Below are 13,335 nucleotides of genomic sequence, written 5' to 3'. Positions count from 1 at the left end.
TACTGGTCTCTTTCTCTCTCTCTGTCTCCTGGTTATTTTCCCCATGAGTCATGCTTCAACAGGTATGTCACATTTTTTTACAAGTTAAGACAAGCGACCGGCTGACGATACAACAAAACATAGACTTATATTGTGTTACTGTTCTGGAAGATTTGGAGGGTCTGATTCACTGGCGGTTCTAGACAGGGGCCAAGACTAAAAACACATTTGTTTAGGATAACCTTCGACTGTTCTAATTAAACAGTTCAACTGAAACATCATTAGTTCAACTTTTTTTATTTTCTTTAGTCCAACTGTTTTAATGTTTTGTTTTTTTTGTTTCTGCATATTTATTTATTTATTTATTCCTACTTGTTTTTATTCTGTTTTACTTTCCTATATTTTAATCATGTAAAGCACTTTGCATTGTCTTTGTACTGAATTGTGCTATACAAATAAATGTGTCTTGCCTTGCCTTGCCTTGACAGGGACCAGTGCCCCTGTAGATCCAGTGTTGCCAACTCCTCAGTAAGGAAAGTAGCTATTATCAGTGCTTTTTTTTTTTTTTCATAACTTTAAATTGCATACAGATTAACCACAATAGCAATACAAATATAGTCCATACATACATGACAGTGTTTTGGGGTCTCTGAGAAAATACACTAAAACAGACACCTTTGCAGACTTGTATCTGTGTCCAAATAAAAAAAATCACTGAAAGGGAGAACATGGAATCTAACTTTTACCAACTGAAAAATAATGTGGGAATAGCTGGAAGGAAGGATGAAGAGCCCGATTTTTCTCTTTGCAGTCAGCTATCCAGTTATGTTTGAAAAGGTGCTTACAGATGTGTTGCTTTCTGAATGACAGGTCTACATGGATTTATGTTTACATTCAGGAATATAGACTGGGGGTGGACTTGCTCTTCCAAGCTGCAGATGCTATTGGCTGTGCTATAAGTTGCTGAATTACGTCATTGCCTAATTTGCAGTTTTTATTTTTTTTTCAACTTTTATTTTTACTTTTTCTTTTTTCCCTTTTGGTCCACTAAAGCCGGGCGTACACTGTGCAATTTTTTTCAATCGTTGCACGCAACTAAACCCTGCGTTTAGTCGTACAGTGTGGGCAGCAGCTCAAGATTTACGTTCGGCCCGACGCTCTGATGCGATCTGCCTGCTCACACTGTGCGACTAAAAACCAACTCAGCTCCACAGTGAGATGGAGCTGCTCTGTAGCTCTCTATCATGAAGCCAGACAAATAGAAGGGGGATATTATAGTGATAGTAGCTCAATATAGTGAACCGCGCTGCCATGGCAATTTGTGCAACTTTGTCCTGAGGGTCCTAGAAAGAAAGGGTGACGATGTATTTTGAAAAAGGACATGGTAGTGAGCAGGCGTACAGTAGCTGCTGTGGTCCGTCAATTTTGCAGACGGAACTGCATTTCACTCATTGTATCCCTGCCATGCTGCTGTGTTTACATCTGAGAGGAGGAATAAAAAGAAGAATCCTTGTATGCGCATGCGCACTGAGCTATTTGTCCACGACGGTCAGGAGAAAATTAAACATGTTTGATATTCTCCCGACCTCACGATTCCTTATCAGGAGGTGGTCGAGGTAGGCTGATCACCGCTCGTAACCCCCTGTACACTATACGACTCATGACGCACGATCAGGCTGAAAGTTGGCCCGATCGAAAGATTGTCTCATGACTGGAAAATCGCCCCAAAAATCGCACAGTGTACACCAGGCTTAAGCAGCTTAAAAACCATGGTAAAACATTTTGAACCATAACATTTTATTACATTAACATTAAAAATCTAAATGGAACAAAAAAAAAAAGGCTACAATGACAATGGGAGCAAATAATGGTAATTATTATAATTTTTTTTAAACTAATAAGATTTCCCTCCACACACACAGGCTGTGCTTGCCTGTTCACAAAAAGATATGGCAGGTTCAGCAACTGAGGGAGCTGACTCCAGCGTGATCAACCTGCGCCATCAATCCAGGCGCATGCGCGGTTCATTTGCATTCTGGACGCTGAGGGTAACAGGCTGTGGCTCTGACTGCAGCGCTGACAGCGACTCCTGCAGAAGTGGGAGAACGGGGTTGGGACGAGGGAGGTGCCCCACAGCAGACACCAGAAAAGTAGCTAGATTTGTCGCTAGTCGCTTTTTTGAAAAAGTGTCGCTGGAGGGGTCTGAAAAGTGGCTAAATATAGCGACAAAGTCGCTGAGTTGGCAACACTGTGTAGATCATGTCCTCCTGGCCCCTGTACTAAAGACATAATACTAAGATAAATTCTAATGATGATCTCCTTGCAGAGAGTAAATTGTTTTTCTCCCCACATTGGAGTTCTGCTAGGCTGCACAGTGATGCATTGGGTGGCACTATTGCTCTGCAGCGAGAAGGGTTTTGATTCCCAGCCTGGGGTCTTTCTGCATGGAGTTTGCAGGTTCTCCCTGAGCATGCATGGGTTCTCTCCAGGTACTCCAGCTTCCTCCAACAGACCAAAAAAGCATGACTGTTAATATAATTGGCTCTATATTCTCCTTAGGTGTGTGTTTGTGTGAATGGTTGTTTGTCTCTGTCTTGCCCTGCGATGGACTGGCGACCTGTCCAGGGTGTACCCTGCCTCTCGTCCATTGACAGCTGGAAATAGGCACCTTTTTCAACCCCAGCTGGGATAGAGCGTGACGGAAAATTGAAGGATGGAGTTCTGCTACATGTGAACACTTCGACCATGTAATCTATGTAATTTTCTCTTTGCAAAAAGTTAAAGTTCTATAAAGGTAGATGGATATTTTTTTTATTTTACAGTCTTGTCTCAAATACTCCTGTAGTTTGGCCTTTAACTGGACCATATTTTTTGTTTTCTTCTATTTAAACTATTCCTTTGTGACTGTGGGTGTTAAGTTTATGATCAAACTTCTTGTGAAAGATTATCCTTTTCCTTAGATTCTCCGATTTCTAGCCAAGCTCAAACTCTCACTAAACAGCAGACTCCAATGACCCAGGATTGAAGGATGGATCATTCATCTGCATCTGACTTGGTGTGATCCAGCATTGGAACCATTAGCTCTCCAACAACAGGTCTTGTGAAAGCAACTAAAACTTACAAAGACTCCTGATAGGTGTTGAAATGTTCAGAGAAAAACTGAGCAAAGGTCTGGATGCCTCTGATTGAATCATGTTTCTGGGTTCTGATAATCTGGATGACTGAGAATTTGCACAGACAACTTTTGAACAATGAAGGTTTTCTCCATATGTTAATGGAATAGAGTAGGCACTTTTCCTCACCAGATGAATTTTAAATTAGTTATGGGTCTGTAATTATTAAATAAACTTTTTTACATACACCTCTATGCATGTCTCTGGTTTACTTGGATTCAAAGCTTTTTTAAATCTGCTGCTTTCACTATGATTTATTTATGCAACAGCAAGGACTGACTTTCTCCTTCAGAATTCCTAAACCAAGCATGTTTAGCAACTTCTGGGTGTAAATAGAACACACCTTAAATGTAAGTGCTCTTGGGCCTTACACATGTGAACAGGGAGGGGAAGGGTTGGTGTACTTTGTCCAAAACAGGGCAGTAGAACTCCAGTCCTCATGTTTTTCAATTTTGATATATGTCTTTTGTACAACAGATCTAAGGCAAGTAGTTGTTTTATCTCCTCAGCTTGCACGCAAGTAGATCAGCATAGGGTCTAGCTTATGGCCTAATTATTTGATTTAGTTGCACTGAAGCTGATGCCCATCAAAAAGCTGCACAGCTGAGAACTATGGTTTGAGAACAATTGAATTTAGTATGTAGTAGCAACTGGTCACAACACACCATTTCAATGCACTTTAAAGAGTCAATTTATTCAAATCAGACAGTTTACTATCTTGATTACATCAAGTAGATGACTTTGAAGAATAGAGACATCCTGGATGAGCACAGTGATATACTGTAGACATAGAATGGGACAAAACTGAATGCTGGTTCCAGATTAAAGGTACTTGATAACTAAGACATATGCCCCCGATTCTACTTTTAGAAATTTTAGAAACTATAACTAAGCCTCCAATTTGGGGGCAAATTGATGCAAGGAACAAACTGTAATGAAATAAACACTAATCTAAACCTTTCTATCTATAATGTGGGCCTTTAATTGGTTTTCTGCAGGATGAACTGATATTAATAAATCTTTTATTTATCCCCAATCAGCTTTGCTTTTCGTAGTAAAAATCATTCCCACAGCATGATGCAGCCAACAAGGTGGCTGCATCATTCTGGTCTCAAGGTGGTGTTTTCTAGGTGATGTGCTGAGCATTTTCCAATATTTTTTTGCAGATTGTGGACACTGGAGTTACTGGTTGGAGTTTACTTTGAATAAGCTCCTTTCATTTGGGAAAAAGTAAGGTATAGTAGAGCAAAACTGCAAAAGCACAAGAACAATCAGGACTGCTCTTGCATATTTAGATAAATACTTCTGTCAGAAGTTCATTTTTCTTTGATGTTTTGGAGATATTATAAAATAAATGATGAGTGTAAAAGGGATGTGCATGCATGTGTATTTATTTTGTAGTATTCATGAAAGAATCAAAACAATTAAAACAAAAGGAACGTTTTCTTTTTTTTAATAGGTGTTTAAAATAGCTGAAGTTTTTTTTTGTAAGATTTGTGTTTGCATAAGTTGTGTCAGCCCCACCTGTGAAATCAGCTTCCCACCCATGTCTGAGGGTTGAGATATAAACATGTTCTGGAAAATTCGTGTAATGTGATTTCTTCTTTGGTTTACACAAACTTTATATTTGTTCAGTCGGAACATCAGGAAAGGGTGGATCTTCCTCCAAGATAAAAGGAAGAAGCTGCAGGTTCTGTTTTCGCACGTGCAACACTTATCAAATTTTAGACGCTCGCAGAGCTTTTCTGCTGGAATGTTTTACAGCTGTTTAAGAGTCAAGATCAGTTTATTCTTTTTACATTCAGCTGCAGTTCATAATGACATTACTGGCAAAAAAATGTATTAAAATGTGTGTGGAATTTTAAGCTTAAGCACTGTTTACATTCTAAACCTAACCATAAAATTGCCTTCATTTCTGAAATAGGTTTCACATATTTGAATACTTTGACATTGATTCCTGTTTGTTTCCTGAGTTTATGAGACATTTTGCTCTTTGAAACAGCACAGTTTCCATTTTATATCGTTTGCAATTTAAAAGTGGTTTTATTAGAAAAAAAATAGATATATATCTTCTCATGTAAACCTTTAAACAGTTTTCTAAGAAGGAATAATATTACAGAAAAAAGAGCACAGCTGCACAATGTTAAAAAGGCAAAATAAAAATGACAGATCTGGGCACCTACACCATCCTGCCTTTGATCCATTGTCTCCATACTTGCTGTTTTCAGATGACCACCAGCCTGAGCTCATGTTTTCCCTGGAAAGGTGAAGTCACATTTAGAGCGGTCTGCCTTTGATAAGATTTGATATCTCTACCTTGTTCCTGTGTCACTAGTGTTTGCAGCAATACTTTAAACCTGAACCCAAGTGGCTTTAATTTCATTTTTCATGTTGGTTTGTTTTTTGCTCTTTGATATGAAGCTTCAAAGAACAATATTACCAAAATGTTTTATGATAGAGGGCAATTGTGAAAAAAACACTCTATTTTATTATGTGTTTACACCACAAACCCCTGTTGCCTCTCCTAAAGATCAACAGCAAAGAAAACTCTAACAAGCTCCTTGAAATGAAAGTCCTGTTTATTATTGTTCTACTGTACCTCACACAGTTTGCAAGTTACTCTGCAACACATGTTATACAGGATGCTCTGCATTGTTATATAGATTCATTTTAACATTTGGATACCAAAAAAAAAAAAATAATAATCATCTGCATTTTATTTACTAAACTACATTTTGATGTTAGTTATAATTTAATCCACCTCTTTTTTTTTTGGATAGATTCAATCAAGGCCCTTGAACTAACTGCAAAAGTACTATACTTGAAGTAAGGTCACCCCCTTGTGGAGAAAGTAAAGTTTTAGTTGCACCTTCACCAAAATATTCATGTTTTGAAAAACCAAAATCATAATCATCAAAAAGAATAATAAACAATATTACCTTTATGGTTAACTGGAGTTAGGAATATGTGTCCTAGGCTGTTGTGGCCCCTAACCACAATAGCTTTTAATACAAGCATACTTGATTAACAGTTCAATATGTCATATTAGTACTCTGTCAAAATAAAATATTCCAAAAAAGTGTTGGAAATTTCTAAAACTTATAAAGATGGTATTATTTTAGGATTATTCATCCACACAAAAGATTCAGGTTGTTGTTATATGTTGAGGGTATAATAATATATGCAGTTCATGGTGTGATATATTACAAATAGTTTATTTTTCCTCCTTTTTTAAATATATATTTACTGTAATATTTTTGTTACAATGTTGACTCATTGAAATAAAGGTTGAAACATTTATTTCTTAATATATTTCCATAAATCTACTAAGTTGTATAAACGGTTAACAACTTATATAATTATTAACTTGTGGGCTTTTTGGCTTTCTAAAGTGGTGTGGAGAGAATTATCGAAATAAATATATAATTATCATAAATTACAGATTTTTTTAAATTGAATACTAATTTAATAATTTAAGATCTAACTACTATTAAAGTCAGAATTCTGAGAAAAAAAGTCAGAAATCTGAGAAAAAAAGTCAGAATTCTGAGATCAAAGTCAGAATTCTGAGATTAAAGTCAGAATTCTGAGATTAAAGTCAGAATTCTGAGATTAAAGTCAGAATTCTGAGATTAAAGTCAGAATTCTGAGATTAAAGTCAGAATTCTGAGATTAAAGTCAGAATTCTGAGATTAAAGTCAGAATTCTGAGATTAAAGTCAGAATTCTGAGATTAAAGTCAGAATTCTGAGATTAAAGTCAGAATTCTGAGATTAAAGACAGAATTCTGAGATTAAAGTCAGTATTCTGAGATTAAAGTCAGAATTCTGAGAAGAAAGACAGAATTCTGATATTAAAGCAAGAATTCTGAGATTAAAATCAGAATTCTGAGAAAAAAGTCAGAATTCTGAGAAGAAAGACAGAATTCTGATATTAAAGCAAGAATTCTGAGATTAAAATCAGAATTCTGAGAAAAAAGTCAGAATTTTGAGAAGAAAGAATTCTGAGAAGAAAGTCAGAATTCTGATATTAAAGTCAGAATTCTGATATTTATAGTCAGAATTAAGAGAAAAAAGTCAGAATTCTGAGAGAAAAGTAAAAATTCATAGAAAAATGTCAGAATTCTGAGACTAAAGCCAGAATTTTGAGAAAAAAAGTCAGAATTCTGAGATTAAAGTCAGAATGACTTTTTTCTCATATTATACTAAAATAAAATGTAAAAATCAGTTAACTTTTTTGCTTTTTCAGTGGCCCTATTCCTCTTCCGTACCTACTCTTTAGTTTTTGGAGTATAATTTCCAACTCCTATTTCCGGATTATGGAACTAGTGTAAAACACTCAACATTGAAAACAGATAAGTCACTATGTCTTCATGAATTATATTGAAAAATAATTAGTAGAATATATCAAACATTTCCCAAAAGTTTAATTTCTTGAGTTTTTTTATTTTTAGCGTATTAATCCTTTTTTTCTTACGTTTTTCAAAGATAGTAGAAATTCCGAGTGTACTTGAACGCCATATCCCACTCAGCAGTTTAGCGCGCTCTGACCGCGTGATGTTTGACAAACCGTTAGCATACCGTAGTTTAGGAATAATTTGCCTCTTCTGCACACACGCCGTGTTGACATTTCTGATCAAATAATCAGCCTGGGGCGGTTTCAAAATGGTTCCAGAAGACGTCCAGTTCATGGCTCTTCTGAAAGGAAAACGCATCAAACTGACTCTGAAAAATGCCTCATACTTTGGCATTGTTCAGGGAATCAATTCAAACAAGACATTGGTTTTGGCTGACGGTGAGCGAATACTGCAGTGTCACAAATCCACATTTCCTCTGTTAATTACCCCGTTAGCTCACTTTCATGGTATTTTTCCAGTTAGTGACAGCAGTGGATGCAGATATTCAGGAACTATGCTTTTCTTTGGACGCGAGGTTCTGAATGGTGAGCGCCTTCATAAAAACTAGTGAGAAAGTAGAGAAAGTGTCATTTTGCCATCAGTAACCTTTGTTTTATTTTATTAAATTCAAGTTGAATTGGAAAGCAAAGAAAAGGACGACAGGTAAGTAAGCGAATATCACACAGCTCAATAAATTAATGTTCCAACGAAAATAGATTTATAGTAATTTAGTTCAGATAGTGAAACTCAGAAATGCATTTAGCACTCTGATTTTCTTAGGTCTTCAAGAGGGGGTCCATGGAGGTACTGCATGGGGATCATTTTTTTAAATTTTTTTTAAATAGTCCCCCCTGCAATTTTTTTCCACTAATTGAAATGTTTTTAAATCCACATTAACATGAATTCAACACACTAAACAGATAAATGGAGACAGAAGATGTCTTTGTCTTGAATGCATCACAGGAGCTCTATTAAACTGGGCACAGTTTCATTCACAACACCTGTCCCATCAACCAGGAATCAGAAATACTTGTTACATTGCTCCATATGTAATAGAGTGACTATAGGACCAGTTTGACATATAACACAATTTCATACAATATATGTAATTAGGGGGTCCCCGCTCCATCGCGCCATCAGTTTAGGGTCCTTGGCCTGGAAAACGTTGAAGACTTTTGCCTTAGATCGTTGTGTTTCATGGATAATGATAATAAACTGAAATTAAATGTCAAATAAGAGCATTAAAACAATTCCAAAATGTATTTTATGACCTTAACAAATAGGGTTAACCAGAAAGTTGCAAAAAGTCAACGGCATCTTTTATTAGATTAGGGCACAGAGGTTTAAAAAAAAAAAAAAACAGTTGTGACCCCAAATAATAATACAGTGTTTCAGACTGGTGATCCCTAAAAAATAAATGTATTTTACTCTAAGTACATTTGTAAATCACCCTTTACTAATTACATTCATTTTTAGATGCATGTGGTTTTAAAAATATATTTATTTGTATAATTATTAATGTATATTTGATTGGATTTTTGGTTAATTATTTGTTTTATAATTTAATGATATATTTGACATTTTAATCATGTATTGGATAAATTAGTATATGTAACATTCATTTAATTCTTTAGTATTTTGGCCCTCCACATGCTTCATGGATCCTATCATGATGATTTTTAAAACCATCTCACCCCCATTTTGGGGGGTCCTACCTCTCACTTTGGGAACCCCTGGGTTGGAGTTCTGCATCCAAGCTGATTTTGTGGTGAAGTGACTGAGTAGTGCAAAGAAATGTTGCCAAGCAACAGGGATAGCCACAACCTTGAGCAGATTTTGAAGCAAAGGCGTATCAAAAAGTCTTTGCAGGTTCAGAGTAACAGCAGAGCCCTGTGCATAACCACTGCAAAGGGATCTTTACAGAACAGGGGCTAGAACTATTTTTAAAGCCTTGGTTATGTGTTGCTACTCCTGAATCCCTGAAATCAGAACTGTCTTAGCAGTGCTGTATTGTCGAGGACAAGGATAAGGTTCATCTTTCTGGAAATCTACTCTTCAATTCTGACTGAAGAGTAGAGAGGCATAGAATATTGCGTGAGGTCATGGGTGAAATTTCCCCAGACTGTGATAATTTGATGAGCAAAGTCATGGACTGGCCTTGGTCCACTCTGTGTTCTGATGCCATCCTTAACAGGAGATTTAAGGACACTTCTTTACTCTCTCTGCTGGAAATTCTGGTCTCATTTTTCCAGCAGAAAAAAGCAGGGCTTTTTTTTTTAACACCTCAGCAGGCTGACCACATTCATTCCATGACTTTCAATTACCAACTATGTAAAATAACCTTTTGAATATATACCGTAGAATAAACTTTTCAATGGTATTCTAATTTATAGAGATTTGCCCAAAATTACAAAACAATAGGTCTTTCAAATAGAATTTTAGTGGTAATATAAATATATAAATGTTTTCAAGACCAATTATGCATGGCGCACCTGAAGAGCAGCTGGATTTGGAGAGGTTCCAGTCATACAGGAAGATGATGTCGTTAGGTGAGTTTAATTCATTGTTATCTTTATTCATTTATGCTGATTAAACTCCTTTATGAAGGATTCTCTCCTTCCAGATGACCATGAAGAGGAGTCCATTAACTTTGAGCTCATTGATAAGATCCATGTCAAGTTTGGACCTGCTGTAAGTTACTTTTTTTAATATTTAAAACATTAAACGGGGGTAACATTATGACCGCTGGAAGGTGAAGCCAGTATAAGACTGTTTATTAGTCTTATATTGGCTTCAGTATAAGATTGGGTGGAGGATGGCTAGGGAATGATGCCTCCTCAACACTGTGGCTTTTTGGTGTGCACCCAGTCTGCATTGGACAGTAGATCTACTAAAAAGGAACCGTGATTAACTGGTGATTTTTTATTTTTTTCCCCCTGTACATGTTATGGGCAAATGGTGGATTATTTTGGTCAGTCAATTAAAAAAGGTAAAATTACTGAAAAGATTGATGCCCACATATTGATCAATCTTATTTTCATTTAAATAAGCTGAATGGCTAATTCATAGATAGATTGCATATAAGATATGCTATATCTATGGTTAGGTGTGTGTCTTCTGGTTACCTAGGGAACGCAGGTCATCTGGACATAGTGTGATTTTATTAGCTCATTTACGCTACCCTTGAAAAACCGATCCATGCCGAGATTGGTCCAAGCTCGGATCAGTTAACCAGGCTGACGACCGTTTACACATCACGCTATCTTGGTTCCTCGACTCCTCGCCTCCTACTGACGATCTGCGGTATTACTACCAGTATTGAAGGAGGAAATCAAACAGTTGGTGGCGGTAATGCACCAAAAGTTGTTTGCCAACCGCCATAAAACAAGCAGAAGAAGACGAAGGAGGGAATCAAGCGAATCAAAATGTTGTGTGGAGAAGATTTTGATTCTTGTTTATAGTTGTTGTTGTTCTTCTATTTTGTGTTGGTTGGCAAGCAACTTCCAGAGGGGCATTACCACCAACTACTGGAATGGAGTGTGAATCGGGATGCGCAGCCAGACGGAGAGGACGCGTTCTGCTCATGCGCTCTTGTTATCAGAGAACCGAGCCAGGGAAAAACCGGGCCGAGCCCACCTCTGGAACTGGTCTGCAGTTAGTGCGATTTGGTTGTGTCTAGCTCGGTTCAGTTTGCTTTCTATTTACACACGATAAGTTATCTCAGTTACTGAGCTCAGACCGGTCTCGGCACGGTTTTTCAAGGGTAGTGTAAATGGGGTATATGTTTCCCTGGTTCAGTAGAGCTGATTTCCACTGATGGCTGATTGAACAGCTATTGCTGAGCTACAATCATCTTAACCAAGTGTGTTAATGGAAGGGAAGATCTAAAACCAGCAGTTAACCAGCCCCAGAGGGCCGATTTTGGACACCCCTGCTTTAGATTATTCTTTGCTTGGAGATCTAGTGTCATGCTCTCCTTGTTGATTCTGTTAAAGTGTATCAAATTTTAGCCAAACACCTCAATAAACATTGCAACTTTGAAAAATCCAAATTTAGTCTTCAGATTTATGGGGTCTATGCCTTTATAAGAGGTATTGTAGTTATGGTAGCAAAGAGTAGAGTAAAGCACTATATGGCAGGTTGTAATGTTATCCATACTTGTTTTAAATCAGTGTTTTTCTCATATGTATATTTTTTTTTTCTGTGGAAAAAAAACTAAACCTCAGTCTCTTTCCTGTAGGTGATGCACATCAATAAGGAGCAGGTGATTGGTGTGGGAGGTGAAGGAGTTGAGATCTTTAAAAATGGAAGGTTGTGTTGGTTGCAGGTGAAAAAAAAAATAACTCTTCTGCTTTTTTAATCAATTCCTTCTGGCTTTCTGAGTTTTGTCACACCACAAATACTTTCAATGTCATCCGTCTAGATTGCCACCTCTAAGAAGGTTTATTTGTTTGACATCCTGCTGCTTGGAGCCCAGGCCTTTAAAAATGGCCTCTCCATGATCCTTGAAAGTAAGCAGATACTAAAGGTGAGAGTTTTGTACATTAGACAAAGAGTAAACTCAGAGATAAACTATGTTATTTAGACATCTTTTGCTCCTTTTGCATCTTTCGCAGGTCATTCATGATTGTAGAGCCATTGCTGCGTGTCTTATCGCTCAGTTCGGGGTCCAACTAACCAATGTGTTTGACACACAGGTACGTGCAAATGTGCATCTTACTACAGCTTACTATTTTTGGGACGGGAAAAATGTAATTTAGTTCTTTTATACAAAATAAAATCGAGGGTGACCCGGATGTATATCCGGTTGCACATGCGCAAATGAGCTGATGGTACGGATCGGGTAGTTACACTGAGTGTCCACAAAATCCATCTTGAGTATAACATTTTAATTGTTTGCTAGGTCAGATCGATTTATCATGGATGTGCTAGACGTCACATCCCAGAACAGCGCGGGAACTTCCCAACCGAAGTAGATTACGGTGTTTGATTTAATGATGTGACCGATACATGTGTATTTTCTTATTTAACTGGCTGTTAAATTATCGCAGCTGTGAAAACAACACCTCTTTCCATGGATGTTGCCCCACATTTCCTATTTAATTATTAATTTATTTTATTAGATTACATTAAAAAAGGTCACTTCGCATCTGATTGCAACTGTGATAATAGCGTATAATGAATGTAGGCTCTTACCACAACCATCACTTTATGTAAACCCTCTCTGTAAGTATAGTTAGTGTATGTTGTTATATTTTATCCCACTTTTTCGCACAATATGCAGTCCTCTTCTCGGCGATTCCGTGGTAAAGTTGAAAGATAGACTATAACAGATTAAAGGAAAAAAAATCACACTTCAATCAAAAAAATTATATTCTTCAAATTTAATGATCCAACATTTTTAATTGGCCTTGTGAGCGCATTGGAGCAAACAGGAGCGGAGCAAAATACTCGCTCTGGCCTTTGAATTGAAAACGGCTCTGTGCTCCACCACTTTTCTTCCACTTTACTCCACCGCTCGCTCCACGCTCCGCTCTGCTCCATGTCCTAGGTATTGGTTAGTACACAAAGCCCATCTAAGACAAGACCTCAGGGGAAATTACTGAATTATATGAAATAAGAATATAAAACTCTTAAATTGCATTTGGGCTAGGTCTACTCTGTTAGCTTTGTCATCCTTGTATACATCTTGTGTGTTATTCTGTGGAGTCTAATATTTTTTTTTCTTTGCTTAAATATATTTAAAGGTGGCGGATGTCATGTATTTCTACTCGAAGACTGGAGGTTT

At 37.1% G+C, this 13,335-nt stretch overlaps 1 protein-coding gene across 1 annotated transcript in view; it reads left to right on the top strand.

Annotated features, from left to right (window-relative positions):
- The first annotated feature begins 7,729 nt into the window (after nt 1–7,729).
- exd1 (exonuclease 3'-5' domain containing 1) overlaps nt 7,730–13,335 on the top strand; it is a 10,069-nt gene continuing 4,463 nt past the window's right edge. Inside the window, exons 1-9 of the mRNA XM_015394085.1 lie at nt 7,730–7,945; nt 8,027–8,092; nt 8,180–8,210; nt 10,020–10,096; nt 10,171–10,238; nt 11,788–11,874; nt 11,971–12,075; nt 12,164–12,244; nt 13,295–13,331. Of these exons, the coding sequence (XP_015249571.1) occupies nt 7,816–7,945; nt 8,027–8,092; nt 8,180–8,210; nt 10,020–10,096; nt 10,171–10,238; nt 11,788–11,874; nt 11,971–12,075; nt 12,164–12,244; nt 13,295–13,331 (682 nt within the window). The 5' untranslated portion in view covers nt 7,730–7,815. The remainder of the gene's footprint in view (nt 7,946–8,026; nt 8,093–8,179; nt 8,211–10,019; nt 10,097–10,170; nt 10,239–11,787; nt 11,875–11,970; nt 12,076–12,163; nt 12,245–13,294; nt 13,332–13,335) is intronic.

Source organism: Cyprinodon variegatus, unplaced genomic scaffold, assembly GCF_000732505.1.
Source record: "Cyprinodon variegatus isolate N-32 unplaced genomic scaffold, C_variegatus-1.0 Scaffold671, whole genome shotgun sequence".
Taxonomy (NCBI): domain Eukaryota; kingdom Metazoa; phylum Chordata; class Actinopteri; order Cyprinodontiformes; family Cyprinodontidae; genus Cyprinodon; species Cyprinodon variegatus.
This window is presented reverse-complemented; position numbering and strand designations above follow the sequence as displayed.